Below are 18881 nucleotides of genomic sequence, written 5' to 3'. Positions count from 1 at the left end.
TGAATGTATTGCTTATAGGATAAAGACATGCTTTTCTATGTGAATGTACTAACAAAAGGGTTTACAGTAACAGGCGCAGTTCAGCAAACAAGTCCACAATTCAGATGTCGCTAAGACTTAACATAGCAGATGACAAAGTTGTGAGCAATCATGTCTTATGGATAACTGTTGGTATTTTGAAGTGACACTGCCTGATTGTGCTATAGGTTCCACAATAAATTGTCATTTCTGTTAAGCTTGTAGGTTTCTGTTAAAATCATGATATGGGTACTAAACATGGCTCAGGTCAGTAGATTACTACAATTTTGTCAAGCTAAACGATGAATTAGACTTTTTTTCTTTGGTATGGCCATGCCTTTAATGCCAGCGGTTCCAAAACGTTTTCACTCATGCTTTCATTTCAAAGCTAAACTGAATTAGAGCTCATCTTATAATGGGATCACTCCAGCTTAAATACAGCAACCCATGATCCAAAGTGAATATCAGCCAGGTGCGTAATGTGGAAGGGCCAGTTTTATACTTGTGGCCCCTTTGCTTGGACACACAACCACCTCAAACTCGGCTGTTATTATGATCTCAGCTACACACCTGTTAAGGTTTGTGACTTTTATTTTACACAGTTGTGGCATTATCACGTTGACAAAATCTGCCCAAAGGCAGACAGACATATAAACACCTGGTAAAATACACTGCAAATTGTATTTTGAAACAGCTTCATTCAGCTCAAGGCCCCAAACTTGGACAAGCTCTAAATATTAATCATGTCAAAAGTCTGTGTTTATCATTGACACTAAATCACATTTGTGCATGTCCTTGTAGGCACACTGCAGTGAGCAGAGGCAGAGCGAAGAAACAAAAACTGCATCAATGGTGAAGAACAGCACAGATTTACAGTTATCTAGATGTTATTTATTGCATTTATTGCTTTAGTTTTTTGCCAAATGTCATTCGTTTTCACTGACGTATAAATTTCTAAAATATTATATATACTAACATAAAAAAATAGAAATGTTATTTTTCTGCATAGCAATTATTCACTACAAGCCAATGATCAATAGCTGATGTAAATTGTTACCATATTTGTTTAGCATTTCAAATGTTTTCTGTGTATTAATATTTAATTAAATCTGTCTGAAATATGATTAAAGGAACATTCTAATGTTTGTGCACGTTTATGCCTTTTAATGTGTATTTCTACCATCCAGACAGCTGTTTTTTTGTTGTTGTTTTTTATTTTTTATCCATATGTATATAACAATTACAGCTGCACATAGAATATACATCTTCAGAGCCAATCACAGAGATTACTAAATAAATCAGAAGTTTAAGTTTAACTTTGGTCAGTAAGTTGAATGAATTTCAGTTTTTAAATTCTCTGAAATTTATTCCATTTATAAAGGAGTAAATTACAGAGAGCAGTCTTTCTAAGTTTACCTCATTGGTAACTGTGGCTTTAAATTTGAAAACAGAAGGAATGGAGTGAAGCAAATTTGCAGCCGGCCATTATTAATAGAACTAATGTAATGCAGTAGTTTTCTTATTGTTGCTAGTGAGGACCAAGCATATTTTTTTACCAGCCAAATTAATAAATTGCCATTCTTTTATTGGGCCTATTTCAACAAATGCATGAAAAATTACAATAGACCCAGTAGCTGTAATGCATGAAATCTGAATGTGAAATTGCTGTTTCCACACCCCATTTTCACTAAAGTATATTCTGTGCAATAGTACTGTGCTTATGTTAACATACAATTTTAAACTTCAAGTGCAATATGATTCTTTTTTTACTTTTACTTTTAAACATCATTATTACTAAACACTTTGTATTTTCTTTCAGACACTTTGTATTTTATTTCATTTTATTTTCACTTATTTGATGCTTTGTTGTTGTGTTCCTTTTTGCTACAGTATTTCTGGAGCAATCTGGCACAATAATTTACTTGGGGATTAATAAAGCTCTATCTTATCTTATCTTATTTTTATATCGCACTGGTGAGAAATGGATTCAAATCATTTAACAGGCGGAACAGACAGAAACAATGGGGTATAACTTGAACTGGGAATTATCATAAATGCTGTCCCAATCAACGCACGGAAACGATCGGAACAATCTCAGGTAGAGCAGACACACACCTCCTAGTGGACCTCTGCGGACAGATGAACAGGCTGTTCAGCTGTTTAAAGTGCTGGACAAGGCCCTGGTAACCACACATGAAGTGGTCCAGGGCAAGCAATGGGTGTCCTACCCATATGTCCCACTGATACTGATGGACAATATGTGTGCCTAAGTGGCCCTTTCTCTCATAAGTCTGTCTGCCCTAAATTGAACCTGATTATTTATCAGTCACCACCAAATTCTTCAACAATAAAAACATTGTAGGTGAAGTAAAAAGGTGCATCCTGCTTTGAAGAATGTAAATATTTGATGGTGATGCATTTCACAAGGTTGTGCAGGCATCTATGATGTTTGCATACAAACATATAACTGCTGGGAACTCATTGTCTAATCCCAGCCATTGTTTAAATGGCATTGTGGTACCACAGTACTGGGCAGGTAACACTAGTGACAACTTTGCTCTCGACTCTTAACAGTACAGTTGCTTTGTAAGTGCATAAATCACAATGATAAAATAGAGTGTTGTGTATACAGTTGCATGATTAACTCCACTCTTTCTTTCATGATTGAGAAGCAACATTTACTCAGAGCTGTTAATAGGGAGATTAATGGCTGCTGCATTGTCAGCAGAACAGTGGCGCACAATGGCACTGTAAAAAGGTAACAACACAATGCAGGGTGTAACCAAATACAATGCAATGTGCAATGTGGCTACATGAATGTGCCAAAACCACACACTCCTGCACACACACGCACGCACACACACACACACACACACACACACACACACACACACACACACACACACACACCAAAATGCATGCTACCTGCACTGTGCTAATGTAGGATTCCAGTATCGCCAGTATACGTTGGAGCGCAGTTGAGCAGGCTGGTCTTCCCTCTTTAACAACACTAAGTTGATCAGAAGGCATGTTTTAATCTGCTCTGGAAAAGGAATCAGTGGATGTGATCACATATTTGCATGCCACATGATCAGAATAACAAATAGAGCCTTTCTGTCTGAATCTTGTCATAAAAATGCACTTTCAGATGCGAGTCAGATCTGCTGCAAAATGCTTCTGTAGGCTTTTTCCAGTTAAAATTATGCAGAAAAAATAAACTAAAACCATTACAGTAATGCAATATAAAACTACATAATTACTAAGGGCAGCTACTTCTATAGAAATACAAAAGAGCTGATAACCTGTCCTCTGTATTTGGCCCTAAGTTCTTATCCACAACAGACATCATGTTGTTTCTTGTAATAGGTCTACAGTTCGGAAATAATCTTTTTTCATACCCGAGCCATCCCTGGCAATATTCTGCAAATGTGTCCAGACATCGAGTTTTTCATTGTGTCTAAGAGTGACATCTGGTGGTCATAAAGCCTTGAGGTAAAGGAATGGAAAGTAACATAGAAAGAAAGTGAGCGATAAACCACTCTGTGACTAAGGAGAATGGTGAAATTGCGAAAGAAACAGTTAACGAAGTATTTAAAAATGTGTTATGAATTGTAAAAAACTGTGATGAGGGTGATTTTTAATAATTTTGTAGAGCCCCTGATATTTTCTTGAATGCAAATATCAGGAAAAGATTTTCATTTTGTAAAAAAAATATCAGGTGCACTGTCATTTAAGAAGACTTGTTCAATGTTGGATTTGTACTTTCTTTTAAATTGCTCTTTAAAGGTACAATGTCACCATATTTCTTTCCCTAAACCTACTGTATACATCTTATTGTTCTGTACATAAATTTACATTAAATCCTTGAAGTCATGTCTTTTGGCCATTTTTTTTTTTCAGTGGAGAGGTAGTAAGTCTATTAAGCCTTCCTTGTTTCATCATGGAGCGTTAAATGAGTTTCAGTTCTAGTTTGCTCCAAGCTAAATGAGCAAAGTCCACCCAGGGAAGTATTTTATAAGTGTGTACCCCAGTAATAGAATCAAAAGTTCGCCATAGTGAGTCCACTCCTAAGTTTTAAAAATGTTTTTTTTTTTTTTTTTGAGGAGTCGTCCAAAAGGATCTTTTAGTAGGATTACCCATACCACGCATGTTCCAACTAACAAAGTGAATAGACATGGCAGAAACAAAAATGCTGGGGTTCATACTAGCAAGACACATTTATCTGTGAGTCAAGAAACCAGAAGACAGCCAGCATGGTCCCCACCCACACCCACATACCCCCATACATACACACCAAAAACAAAAAAAAACAAAACAAAATTGTTTCCAAAAGAGAGACTGCAATGTAAAGGGCAAATGCAGTTGTTGCCACAAAACCACGGCAACAACTCGGAGAATAAACTAAGTTAACCTTTTTAGAGGTAGTGCCCACAGACTTCAAACTGTGCGGTAGGCACAGCTAATACTAAAGTAATCCATATCAGCTATATAATAGTATAAAATATTAAAAAACAATAATATAGGGATATCTTTAAAGTAAACATTACAAAAAGTTATGAAAAACAAAAACCTAGATCAGAGCTAGAAGTGGGAATATTATTATATCATACACTTAAGCTGATATTGACTTTTGTAGGTGGGACTTTATTTGTAGGTGGTATGTTATATTGCAGCACCCTCCAATAACTTATACAACTGCACTTCAAACAATCTGAACTATCCCTTTAATGTGTGAGTGTACTGTAAATCTGTATTTGTAAGCTTGACTTAGGCAGGGCAAGTGGCTGACGTACCCTAAGCTAACCAGCGTCATATGACTAAAAGTGTCACACAAATGCTTTATCTGTGTACAATCAATCGAGTGCTCTATTAAACAAAAATTATTTTACATTCAGTACTACGTTTTTCAGATAAAGACCATTAAAAAGGGAGTGTCTGAAGACAGTTTGTGTATGGTGGCACCGTCCACTACCATGTTCTCAAATTCACATTACTGTACACATGACTCATAGTGGTAAACACTGATTCATCGTGCAACAGCTATAAATAATGTAGATGATGTGAGAAAATGAACAGATAATTAGGCTCTGTGCATATCAATTGTATATAACCCTTACATAAAGAAAATGACTCGTCAGGAGACAATCCATTTGAATTTGACTGATATAATCTTCAATCACAGTCCCTTACCCCTTTGAAACATGAGCACATTGGCTTGGTTTCTTTCAAAAACATGAACAGAAGGTGACCAGAAATGTAAAAAAAAAAAAAAAAAAAAAAAAAAGAGGAAAAAGTAAGAGTAAAATAACAACAAGAAAAGGATGGCGAAATATATATATTTTTTAAATTCTAAAAATGTAATTACAGGAATTCTAAATGTAGTGTTCTGGACATTTTCCCCTTGATAGTATATAATAATCCCCTGCAGCTATTTGTCAGGTCATTTCATTGTCATCTTTTAATATATTTTGCAGTTTGCATGCTGCTTTTCCCCATGTTTGCAAAAGAAATCAAACCAAGTTTCTCAGGTGTCAGAGGTTTAAATGCTTGTGAAAGGTATGTGAACACAAGAAAACTGGTGTCAATCCAGGTGTTAAAGGGTTAACTTAATAAAAAAATAATAATTAAAAAAAATAGTCTTTGAATAATTTGCAGTAGTTAGAAAACAAAATAAAGACCGTTCCACTGAGGTCTTTTAACAGCAGGAGTGCAAATATGTTTCCATGCTGTTAGACTGCTGTTCTCTGCTGACCTCTACTGCTCTCAGCTGTGAGCTACAAATAAAAAGGATCTAACAGGATTTTCCTCCTCTAAAATGAGGAGTTATTACTTACCTTTTTGGTTTTGTTTGCCTGGTTGGATGGCCCCTCTAATTTTGATCCATACCTGCCTCACTTTCCTGTGCCTGTCAGTAAACCTAAATAGTTTTTAAAACACTTGAAGTTGTCTTTTTTCTGCTGTGGTTTGCATTCAGGTCCTATCTGATGTTGCCTGTGTGATGGTCCCTCTGCTTGTTTCTGGTGCTGTCCTCTTATTCCAGGGCAGCAGATTTTATCAAGTGCAATCAGTGACATTGGACACACCTGGGCCCAGCAGACCTCTCCATCAGACCTTTTTACTTTGTGTTCTTTGTTTTTACAGCACAACACCCCTGCAGCACATTTCCACTCATCCACTCCATATGTAACTGACTCTACTCTATGTAACAACCCCATATGTCGATCAATTAATCAATCAGACTTTATTTGTATAGCACTTTTCATACAGGTGAACCGTAACACAAAGTGCTTACAATAAAACCAAAATCTACCCCCACCCCCCAAAACACACACACACACACGCACACACACACGCACACACAACCATGCACACATGCACAAGCATGTAAATAAAAAAACAAAAAACTGTACTTATTAAACTGGGAACTGTGGAAACACTACCATAAGTGAGGAAACACCAGAGGCGGGATAAAACCAATAGCTAAAACATGAAAAAGTAAATAAATAAGGAACTAGATAAAATAAATAAGGAACTAGATAAAATGATTAATAACATAATAATAGCAATACAAATACATAAATAAATAAGCAGATGAGTAATTGGTAAAAGACGTAAAATGTAAAAAAAAAAAAAAAAAAAAAAAAACAGGTAAACTAAGGATAAAAACAGAAAGTAAAATGAATCAATATGTAAAAATAATAAAATGATAAATAAAGTAGTAAAACTGTAAACCAGACTAAAATATATAAATAGTCAACAAATAAATGAAGTTCAATTAGAAGCCAAGCTAAAAAGGTAGGTCTTGAGTTTGCCTTTAAAAAATAAAAATAAGGAGTGAGAAAGTCTGTGTAGGAATGGGTCAAACAAACACAGGACTTCACCCCAGGAGACCCCTGTGTGAAACCACAAACCAGTATTGACTTATTCTAATTTGATACACTTAAACCAAGTAATTTTGGTTCCCAAACCTTATTTAAAAAAAAAACAACCATTTAATACAATTAACCACATATTTAAAACTGCAACTATTCTACACTACATAATGCAATTTTAAGATGTCAAGGTCATTTTACGCATTTCTGTGAGATCAGGTTGCCTCCGTTTCATGAACTTTGATGAACAAGTACAAAAACAAGTGTTTTGTGGTATCCGGTGTAACAGGGACACTACGTCTGTAAAGTTTTTATACTGAGAGTAACACAGACAAAAACTGGAGAAATACCACCAGAGAGAGAAGAAAACATGTGATGTAAATATTACTTGAGATAACAAATTTTATCCTAACGAAAATGCATGAATTTGGGATTTGAATGTGTATGCTAAATACAATTGGATTGGATGCAGCCAGGCTTTGTTGCCAACAGTTTTTAAAATAGGGTTGAAAGAATAGATAGTGACCTTCTTTAAAATAATATTCACTTAAGGAAATTGGTCTTGCCTGTACTGTGTGTATGAAACTATATAAAGACATATTTGAAAATGAAATGCTTTAATAACACTCCAGAACTGAAGGTGATTATAAGTTTATTCCCTGTGAATAAAATATTCATACATTCATTTACAGTTAATCATGCCATCCTGTGGTTTCCACAAAGAATCCTAACATTACCAAGAAGCCAGTGCAGGAGAGCATGCACTGTCATCACGTGTCTGACAAGGATCTGAACAGGAAAACGAACTGTGGCCTCCATGATAATCTCATGAGTCCAAACACAATCCCATGTTATGGAGTGTTTGCCAAGACTGCGTTGAACAATGAGCAACGACAGGGATTACAGTTGCAAAAGCATTTTCAGATGTATGTCTTACACCGAAAACACAGAAAGCAGCAGCGAAGTGTGGCTTCTGGCGAACTACCGCGCAAGGTCTTTGGAAAGCTGCTGAAGCTGCTCTGAGCTGCAGCCATTTCCTTCTGCAGTGAATTCTGGACAGACTTAAAGTCGGGGATGGTTTAAGCTGAATCGCAGCCAATAAAAGAGCCCTGTGGCTCTTTTGACACGTCGACCTATGTTACAAAGACTTTACATCTGCCTGAATCAAACAAACACATCTGCTGGCCGAGAAAGAAAGACGTTATGTCGGGCTGCACTTCTCTGCTGCTTGATGCGTTTTCAGCGTGAAACTCATAGACCTCAATAATGGTACAGGGTTCAGCATATTTCTATGAAATCCTAGAATTCTACCTTAGAGAGACAATTTGATTAATGAATCAAAGACACTTTAGTCTAATGACAGAGAGCAAGCTCATAATAAATTAACTTTGACTCTGTTATAGATGCTTTGTGGCTAAATTGCCTCAAAAATGGCTTTAACATTACTTTGCTGGTATGCCTCCGTTATCCTAATGGTGGACCGAATGTCCCACAGTACTTTCTGTGGCATCTCGGATCATTGCAAGTACAAATGAGGTATGCATCTTCCAGCTGTTTAGAAAGGCATCCAGCAGACATCTCTATCCAGTGTGAAGGAGCAACTCTTCCCTAAACTCCACACACAGATGTTACCAACAGCGGAAGGATTATTAGCACGATTATTGTGGCTTGGAGACGAGAAACTCGTTTAGATTGTTTGATTTGATTGTCCCCAAAAGTGGAAATTTGTTTCCACAGACTACGCATTATGCTACAAAGAGGCTGACTGCAGATTGAAAAAGTGGGTATTTGTCAGTGTGTGTGGAGGTCTAACAAAGAGAAGCTTACAAGTTTATAAGCACTATGGGAAATGTAAGATATAGTATATAGTTGATAACATGTCTAAAATGTTAAAAATCAACAATAAATGATCATATAAACAGTAGTATCAGCTGCTGTGATACTTATAAAATTCTGTAATGGCATTAAGACAAGTTTTAAATAGCATATACTCAGTAAAAGGTTAGTTTTATAACCAGACAACAAGAAAATCTTAGTTCAACAGTCAAATACGTTTTAGGCAAGAGAGGTTAAAGATCTTTGAAAGGCAAAATAATATGAATCACATATTATATCTGCCTTCAGTCTAATTAACACAAAACGCGCACAGACTACTAGTGAAGTGAATACATACGACATACCCCTAAGAGATCTTTGCTTTCCCCTCGCTGTCGAAGCTAAGAATCTGGTTGTCTTTTTCTGCGACTTTTTAATTTCTCTCGATTTATTTTAGTGATCTTAGTATTTGAAGAATAAATCAACATCACTAATAACACTGATCCATATCATAACCACAATATAGTGCGCTGTAGGTCCAATGGTGCTGACACTGATTTTGTGGTCATGTCATGGCAGAAGTGAAAGGACAGGATGGCAACTTATTGGGACACTCACATTTATTTTTGACCAATTCTTATTCTGTTTGTTACCTTTGACTGATATGTTGTCACTTACATACATGAGTCATCAACCTAAATGGGAGATTACTGAGTTCTTATTCAAACGGCCAGAAGACGGCTGTCTAGAAAAGTTTTTCTCAGTTGACATCTGTATTTCCACTCTAACTGACATGACATGACAGCACAGGGAACTCTGTGTGTGTGTGTGTGTGTGTGTGTGTGTGTGTGTGTGTGTATGTGTGTGTGTGTTAACTTCAGGGCTCTGTGGTCACAGATTCGATCGGCTCCACCTGGGGTTCAGTGGGTGGGGTGGAGATGTCCTCCACCTGCTCCGAATCTGGTTCAGTCACAACTACAGCCACCTGCTGACACACAGAGAGCAGTAAAACGTGAACAGGACTCACAGAAAATGTTAAATGGTCATTGCTTGGTTGTTGAATGGTTGTTGAATGTTGTGGTAAACATAATATGGAATAACCACACTTAACTAAACAGGTTGAGATGATTGGTTCTCTGAGTATAAGGACACCTATTACTCCATCATCTCCTTCTGCTGCAATTACCGCTCCATGAATGATGTCATCATGTTGCATTAATGTAAAGTTTCATACTTAACTTACATATGTAAGGTTCAGGGAAAGAAACATGGTCACTTCACGTAGCCTACATAACATTAAATTATGTATTTATTAATATAAAGTTATGTCGGTAAGATTTAGACAAATAAAGTTACACAGCTTAGGTTTAGTAAAAAATGCTTCATTTTCCCATAAAACAGATATAAACACCTAAAAGCTGTATTTTCACGCAGAACAAACTGTAGAATCATATGGAACTATGTGCAGTGCACAGGGGCTTTTTTTGTTTCTGTGGAGGACACTTTAAAGACATATCAGACACAGGGAAATAAAAAACAAACTTCAAGCTGGTGTTTGTTAATAGTACAGTACCACACTGACCTCTCCACAGAGGAAACAAATATTTCAGTACAGGAGGTGCACAGGTTCAAAACATATATCACAGCTCAAATATATGACACCACAGATATGCCATTGGTTCATTTTTGATCCTGCTATTTCCTCAAATGGTGAATCAGCAAATTATTTATACACACCAATGAAGCAACTGAGGAAACAACCTCAGTTAGGCAGCACCCTGCACTATGCACCGGCCCTAACACAGTGTGCGTTTGGTACCTGAGACGGCTCGGCTGCTGCTACTACCGCTGCTGCAGCTGCTGCGGCTGCTGCAACTGGAACAGCCTGAACAGCTGGAGCAGGTGGGGGGCGCGTCTGTGGATAGACAGGTCTCTGACTGGGAGCCTGCAGGACACACACACAAAAACATTTAACAGCTTCTATGCTTCTAAGTAATAGTTTCATCTCAGGCCTTCTTCAAATTAAATCTGACAGTTCTGATAGTAGCAGGCTCAATTTTACTTCTAACTGCTCAACTACATTATTACCTGCTTTGATTTGTCTTCACCCCAGCGGTAAAGAGGGGGAATGTACTGTTGCTTTCTAACTTCACTGCACAAATTTATCCTTTTCACCACCTATTTCACCCATCCAGTCTGGTAACACACTAATTAAGGATATCATACACCCCAGCCACATAACAAATTTACCTGTAACATTAACTGGGCCACCTAATCATCTACCGAACTACCCCAGTCACCGCTATCTAAGATAAACACTACAACCATGTATTATTTGGGTACAGTTTATGAGAGCTCACCTGGGTTCCACCAGCAGCCAGGACACTGAGTCCGAACAGCATGGCAGTGATGCAGATCAACAGCTCCAGCACCAGGAAGATCACCAGCGTCCCCAGGATCCCGTCAATCAACAGCTGGCCAGAGAAATCAAAGAGCATGTAAGGTGAGAAAAAAGGAAGACTTTGTAAAATACAACAGTGTTTCAAGCTGTTAAACTGATGATACAAAAAAAAGAAGATTTGGGATACTTTGTCTTTTACTTAAAGGTTCAGTGTGTAGGATTTAGGGGGATATATTGGCAGAAATTGAATATGATATAATAAGTATGTTTTCTTAGTGTATGATCACCTGAAATATGTTCATATCTGCACAGGGAGCGGGTCCTTGTGTATGGAGATTGCCATGTTGTTTCTACAGTAGCCCAGAATAGATAAATCAAACATTCATCTAGACAGGTATTTTCACATCGCCCACCATAGTTAGTAGCCCATCTGTGATGAGCAGTGTCGGAAAATTTTTTTTTTAAACATAAATCTCCTTTATTTTTATTTTTTTTTACTGGTAGAAATCACTTTGGAGCTGGAGAGACATCTGTGGATAATTCTACTCCTGGTAAATAAAAAACAAACAAACCTGAATGTTTGGATCTTAAATTATTAAAAAAAAGGTGAGCACACATTAGCAGGTGCTAGGCTGGTATTCTGTCTGTGAGAAGCCAAACAGCGTGGGAGAAACAGATTTTTTTTATGTGAAACTGCTTTATTTTGTTCTTTTTTACGCAGGTCCTTTTGCTTTGAAAAAATGGGCCCCTTTGCAAATACTATGGCACCTTGTAAAAGCCTCCTGAACCTCTGGATCAGGTGAACACACATAAGCAGGCCCTCGGCCAGCAGCTCATCTGTGACTTACCAAACAGCATAGGAGAAAAAATGATTTCTACCATGACACTGCTTAATTCAGTGTTTTTACTGGTTTTAATCACCCTGTCTGTTTGTTTTGAAGAGGAGGAGACCTCTGCGGATGATTCGGCTCCTGGTAAAAAAACCTCCTGAATAATGAACACTGAGGGAATTCTAACCTGGAGAAGTTTCAGTTGTTTATAATGTGAAATCCTCACCTCTAGATGGCACTAAAACCCCCTTATCTTACACACTGGACCTTAAAAGACATTTCTGTCTTCTACATGCACTTTACAAGACAGGACAATATAATCTATGTGACCAAAGTATTAATTATAACAGTATTCAGTCACTTACTTTACACTTTTGCTCGATCAGCCCGGTGCATTTCCTGAAACAATGTTGCTGCAGTGGACAGTAAAAACAAAGAATCATGGAGTCTGCTTTTTTCACAACATGTAGTGTCAACTGTGAATCATGTGATTCTACAAAAGGATCAGCAATGGCTAAAACAATAATAATAAGTCCGGCTGACACATTCAAATGTGCTCGTAAAGTCAAAACATACTGTATCACTTCAGATGACATATTAATAAGCAGAAAGAGGCCATGAGAAATGTCAAAGCTATCAACTCATCACAGTGGCCGGAAAATATCTGTGATGATGTTGAAGCAGCACAGCCGCCGCCACTTCTGGTCTGTAAATGTATTTTTCATATTTACACAGTGGTAACTGTGTCCTGAGTTTGATTCAAATAAAGTATAGCAGTACAACCTGAGAGGGTTAATATTATATTTCTGTCCTGCAAACATTGTTTCAGTCTTGCACCAGACAAGACTCACATCTTCCAAACATGTGCATCTACGTCCTAATCAGGCTGTAACCGGACTTCACTTCACGTTTACAGCAGAAAATCTTTGGTACAGTAGTAGCGTTTCTCTTTTATGATAATCGAAACCTTGAAACTATTGAACTTCATACAATGGCCTCTGTGTGTAGGATTTAAAGACAATACCACAGCATGTAGCTCCAGCCTGCGGCAGTGTTCACAGTGGTAAGAGTCCTGGCGGTAGGGCAGGTGTTTGGACATCAGACCGAGGGCAGCAGTGGCAAATGCTGCGCTGATGAGGTGCAGAACCAGGACACATTTCACCTGCAAATGTTAACAGAAGTGCTCATTTACAATAAGGTGATTACACAAAAGCTATACCAGCATAGAAAAAAACGCAATGTTTCACAGAGCTACATCATGCCTGCATGAACTACTCTGCAGCATCTTTCACATTTGCCTGAACAAGAGGCCTTTATTAGCTTTTTGTTTCTTTTATTTGACATTTACTTAAGAAATTGATGAGAAAATGGTGTTTTTGTTTTTCAGTTGTATTTTGTTTTGTTTTTTGATGGTAAAAAGAATCCTATATATATATATCCTACATACAAATAATAGCCTACTCACAAACAAACAAACAAAAATGCACAAGAATGAAAGAGTGTTACATAATGCATATCACAATGCAATTCATAACACACCCACATCAGAACACACACACACACACACACACACACACACACACACACACACACACACACACACACATCGCTACAGCCTTATCTGCTGTCACTGCCAGTGTACCAGTGTGAAACTAGAGTCCTCGGTGTTATAGTGTGTTGATGTGATTGTGTGTTATAAGGTGGATTGCTCCTTTAATTACGACTAAATGAATGAAGCTAGTGTAAAACAGTGCTGTGTATCACTACACTCACCCAAAACAGAGTGGGTCTCCTCCCACTGTGGATCAACACTGAGCCAGACAACGTCACCTGGTGGGTTACAATACAGTCTTAGACGCAGCATTTGGAAGAAATGTTATATTTTACAGGCTAAACATTATAAGGTAAATAAATGTTCAATTAGAAACTTGACATACAAGTATGAACCTGTTGTTGTAAGTATAATAGGTCCTCCTTTAATATGAAATATACAAGTCCAATAATGAGAAAACTAGAAAAGCATGACATGTGTTTAACGAAACTTCTCATTAACTAGCCTCTCACTGACCTGTATGACAACAATCAGGAAGAGCGCCACGTCTCCCGTGAAGTGGACCTCGTGGATCTGGAGCACAGAGGCACTCAGACAGAGAATCAAAGCTCCAATAACGACCTGGATCGCCTGAAAGGGAGGTAAAGAGCAGGAGACAAGGAGATCAGCTCATAGAGTCCTACAGAAGCATTCAAAGTGCAACAAATAGTCAAAAATTCAGAGCTCTCTATTGGGAAAACAGGAATCCCAAAACCAGGCCTTCTAAGCTTTTTAATATATGTTTTATAGAATGTTATGTCAGCTGTTACTTTGTATGGGATACATATTCAGTATGTGTGTGTGTGTGTGTGTGTGTGTGTGTGTGTGTGTGTGTGTGTATGTGAGTTTGAATCACTAATGGACAACGTATATTATTTGTGGTCTGGTTAATGAACTCTGAGTGCTTCTGCTCACCCCCAGAGTCTTGGGCTCCATCTTGAGGTGGGACTGCAGTTGGCTCGGGGAGAGCGTCCCCACTGCGGGCATCGGGTCTTTGTCATTTTGAGCCATCCTGGTGCTGATGGAGAAACAAACATTATGTAGAAAAAGATTTGGTCAAAGAGAAAGAGTATAGCTTAAGAATGGAGAGAAAAGCTACAAGGTTTGTGAAGAGATGAAGATAAATATAATGTAAGTGATGCACAACGATGAACAGGAGGTGAAACTCATGATGTACCGATTTCACCTGTCAAAGAACGGAGGAAATTACATTTTGTGCATGTTTAATTTTAAAAAATGACGGGAATCCATACCTCAATCCACAGGGGATTTCCAAAATGGAATAAAATATCTACAGAACACTGAATGAATCTCATCTCCAGAATACTCCATAGCATCCTGATCAGCTGATCTGTTTTGACATAAATGAACCGTTAAAGTAATACATAAATATTGTGTTTTAATATAGTTTAACCTTTTAAAACCTGACAAAATTGGCTTAATTTCTTTCTAAAACACAGCAAGAAGTTGGGGAGCATCTTGGTGAGAAATGGTCCAAATATTAGCAGAAAATTGGTAGAAAGTTACAAGAATATTACCTGAAAATAAGCCCAAAACAAAAAAACAAAACAAACACACAAGAAAATGACCTTAAGAAATTGCTAAAAAAAAAAATAATCTAATATCTAACTATAAGAATTATAAACATAGTCTTCCACACACTTTTCACCTAGTTTTTTAAATAATAGTTTCAGGTCATTTTTTTAACAACCATGTGCTTTTTTTTTCTTTTTTTTTTTGTATTTTGACACATTTCTTCAATATTTTTTTTCCCATGCTTTGCTTGTTGCCTTACCTCCGAATTTAAAAACAAATCTAGCCAGGTGCTCAGGTTTCAAAGGGTTCCTGTAATTAGTCAGAGATGACTGTCACATGAATGCTTCAACTTCAACTATTTACTGATACATTTTCTGTATCAGCACTGACTAGTTACTTGACTCGGGCAACAGACTTGTATTTTGGATTCACTCCATGTGAGGTACTAAGCATCTGACACGTGTAGGTCAGCGAGTTAGACCTTAGTAGGAATTGGTTACTGATGCATGTATTCATGTTTTATGTGTATTTTTTGTTATTGTGTAATTTTCAATACTTCACTCTTGTTGTTACCACTTGCCCTGGTGGTGGGGCAGCTTGCAACAATGTAACTCCTTGCATTTGACAGCAGATAGTGATTTTTTGTGATTCAGTTGGAGAAGTTTGAAAAATTCCTATATGCTGTTGAGAAATAAGGGTACTTTCGGCCAACATTTAAGAGCTCCATCACAAAAGTTATAACTAAGTGCTGAGACCAAAAGTGTTACAATCATCCCCGGTCTCCCCTAAATATGATGAGCTAACAGGCCAAAGCCTGGAGGCTGACTTCAAATTCCAACACACATCACTGAGTCAGCAAAACTGCAGGACCTCTACAAAAACACTGTGATTTCCTTCATTATTATCGGCTGAGTGTTGTATAAGTAGTGAAGGATATTCAGACATGTTTAATTATAGACAGCAGCAGCTAAAAGCATCCATTTCAGACCGGACAGCTTCATGTAGTTGGTGCAGCAGAGACGCTGATGGGACCGCAGTGAATTTTGCACAGCTGCAGGAGCCGCCCCAACACGAGCCGGGCCGTTCCGTGCAGGACTCCTGGATGTTTTTGTTTTGACAGGCTCCCGTATTGGCCTAATGTCCTTATTTCCTCTCAACTGTGTCGATACAAACTATAGTGATGCCAAACGCAAGCTGACGTTTCGCCTCCCCGGCGCTGTTTTCAATGTCACTCCGTCCCGCAGCTTACCTGTCCTCACGACTCCCTGCGGGACACAATGCGGTGAGCAGACCATCTTACCTCAGCTGCGTGACACCAGCTCGCCGGTTCTTCCTCTGCGCTCGGTAACGGGGTGCAGCCGGTGCGCTGTCGGTGCTGTGTGGGTGCTCTGCGGGCTGCAGCAGGGTGTGTTCAGGAGCTGGATCTCACTGCAGCACACTGATGTGCACACTTCGTTCTGCAGACTTGCTGTCTGATGCAGTTCACATGCACGACTGCTGACAGGAGAGACTGCCCGGTTGGGCTCACGTTACGTAGATGTACCTTCAAAAAAAAAAAAAAAAAAAAGGTAGATTACAGCTTTCTCTAAATAATACTTTATCAATACAAGTTTAGTCTCAGCTGACTGTCAGAGGGCACACAGGAAGTAGCAGGAATGGACCTACAGTTTTTGGGACCCCAGTCCACCCCACAACCACAGCAGGTGTTACTGATTACTGCCCTGATGAAACCATGATCAGAATAATGTATGTATGTGCTTGCACTGTTTTGTGCATTTATTTTTAGTGGTCAACTGCAAAAGAAAAAAAAAATTAAGTGGAAAAACTGTACCTTTTTTTGACGTAGGATGATGCCACTTAAAGGAACACTTCACCCACAAAATGACCATATCTATAAGCCATGTCCTGTTACCTTAAATTTGTGAGAAAAAAGGGGGTTTTTTTTGCATGCATCCACCGAAATCAGCGATTGTATTCATTTTAAACCTTTCAAAGCTGGACTGCTGCTTTAGATGCCTTTTACAAGTATTTAAACCGTTGAACCCTGAGCAAAACAAGGAAAAACTATATATCATAATATACAATAAATAATTAAGTTTACAGATTTTGAAGCACCTTTTCAAGGTTATTTCCCTGATGTGTGTGAACTCTCTTTATTTTTGAAGAATTTTAACATTATTTTCTTGTACTTTTAACAAATTCTTTGCTAAGTTTTGGGTAATTTCTTCATTCATTCATCACTGCCTTCTTCCCATGCTTTTGACAGAAATCAAACTGATTACTCAGGGTTTAAAGGTTAATATGGCCAGTTATAGTGTAAATAAAAGAAAAGCTGTAAATGCAGGACTTCAGTTTGGGATGAATTAGATTTTGCCAGGAGGTGGCGCCAAAAGACAACCAGGTTTTCTCTCGTTGTGACAGATAGATAAGCAGATAGACGGCACTGGTACAGCAGTGGAGCCACAATAGCTTCATCACTCTTTAAGCTGAAAGAGACCACACAGTGGAAACTTGATATACTTTACAACAATCCACATGCTCGAAGGAAATGGAGGACAGCTGGTTACGCACATTTTAACAAAATATAGCTAACATTAGACCTTAAAAAAAATTAACTAAAAACATTGTTGAGGGCATTCCTAATTCCCTACATGTACTGCATGTGTTACAGTGGCACGAATCTCAGATTCACAACCAACTGATCTCTCTCAGCCAGCACTTTTTGGTCTTGTTGTGGCAGCTGTGTTCAGAGTCACATGGTGGAACTAGGAAATGCATTTTTTCCACAGTCCACAATGTCAAGGCTGCAGCTGGTGGGAGTCTGTCCACATTTAATAATATCACATTCCATAACATGTCACATTCCTTTTTTTCATAATACCAGACAACAACCAGATAGATTGTGGCATTCACCGCCCTAACCCTGAAGATATTTTTGAATATCATCCTGTATTTTTGATTACTTCATGATCTTATGCCTCTTTTGGAAATATATTCTTGCATCTGTTTCTCTGAAAGAATAGCTCTGTCCAGGTGAGATACTGGAATCTAAATACGGACATTGCCTTCCCCAAGTTAATTAATAAAGTGTCTAATGAATTCAAGAGCTACTGTTCAGCCTGTCAAATGTCCGAGTACTCATGAAGCTGTAACGTGTCATATCATAGTGCAGCAACGGCACTGAACAAACCATCGAGGACCGATTAATTCGGGCTCAAGTCAAGGCCAAGGATGCATTCATGTACTCCTCGGATGGTTGCTCTTCCAAAGTTTGTGTTCTTGACCTTATTTTATATCAAAGCATCATGATGTCACTGCCGGGATATCTGCCTCTTACAAAATGTACAACAAAATCATGGCATTGCAAGGATAAATAAATGGACAAACTTAAACAAAACTGGTATAATAATTTAAAGACCTATTTGAGGAATATTTTTCCACCTTTATCATCAATTGTTAGCACTGTTAGATGAGATTGCTGCATTACTATAAAAGCAGAGTTCTGCATGGTTTGCCCAGAAATAGAAAATAATACTTCAAATTACCTTGTTTGTTGAAATGATAGATAAAGTTTATTTGTTCTAGACTTTTAAAACATAAAAAAAATGGAGCTGGTCTCCTCAATGAGCACTGAGGTGGATGGGTCGTCACGTTGCCATACACCTCAATGACACAGTGATGTCATTTAAAAATCCAGTATCCACACTGAGAATGTTGGCAGTGAGCCCAACACAATATAAAAAAACTTGATGACTGTTGTGACGGTATTACAAAGGCAAGCATTTTTCAGATTAAGCAGGAAATCAGACGACAAATAC

The 18881-nt window shown here is 38.0% G+C and overlaps 1 protein-coding gene across 3 annotated transcripts; it reads right to left on the bottom strand.

The window, feature by feature from the left end:
* Positions 1–8359: 8359 nt before the first annotated feature.
* Positions 8360–16581, bottom strand: si:dkey-81h8.1 (uncharacterized protein LOC100034657 homolog). Of its 3 annotated transcripts, none has more exons than XM_042506902.1 (9): positions 16364–16581; positions 14443–14545; positions 14005–14118; positions 13710–13766; positions 12961–13098; positions 12302–12349; positions 11066–11179; positions 10525–10650; positions 8360–9693 (listed from the first exon to the last, which is right to left on the bottom strand). In XM_042506902.1, the coding sequence occupies exons 2-9, from the start codon at positions 14536–14538 to the stop codon at positions 9583–9585; spliced, it is 804 nt and encodes a 267-aa protein (XP_042362836.1). In that variant the 5' UTR covers positions 14539–14545; positions 16364–16581; the 3' UTR covers positions 8360–9582. The 3 variants fall into 3 exon arrangements, with proteins under 3 accessions (XP_042362836.1, XP_042362837.1, XP_042362838.1); XM_042506903.1 differs by having other exon boundaries at positions 8360–9690; XM_042506904.1 differs by lacking the exon at positions 12302–12349.
* Positions 16582–18881: the final 2300 nt, after the last annotated feature.

The sequence above is a fragment of the Plectropomus leopardus genome, chromosome 18 (genome assembly GCF_008729295.1).
Source record: "Plectropomus leopardus isolate mb chromosome 18, YSFRI_Pleo_2.0, whole genome shotgun sequence".
NCBI classification, from domain to species: Eukaryota; Metazoa; Chordata; class Actinopteri; order Perciformes; family Serranidae; genus Plectropomus; species Plectropomus leopardus.
This window is presented reverse-complemented; position numbering and strand designations above follow the sequence as displayed.

Bases quoted from the DNA above. Each gene is read 5' to 3' on its own strand.
- si:dkey-81h8.1 (XM_042506902.1), bottom strand. From the start codon at position 14,538: ATGGCTCAAAATGACAAAGACCCGATGCCCGCAGTGGGGACGCTCTCC. The intron at 14,119-14,442 runs GTGAGCAGAAGC...CCTCCCTTTCAG, and splicing joins TGGAGCCCAAGACTCTGGGG to GCGATCCAGGTCGTTATTGG. The intron at 11,180-12,301 runs GTAAGTGACTGA...TTCTCTGGCCAG, and splicing joins TGATCGAGCAAAAGTGTAAA to CTGTTGATTGACGGGATCCT.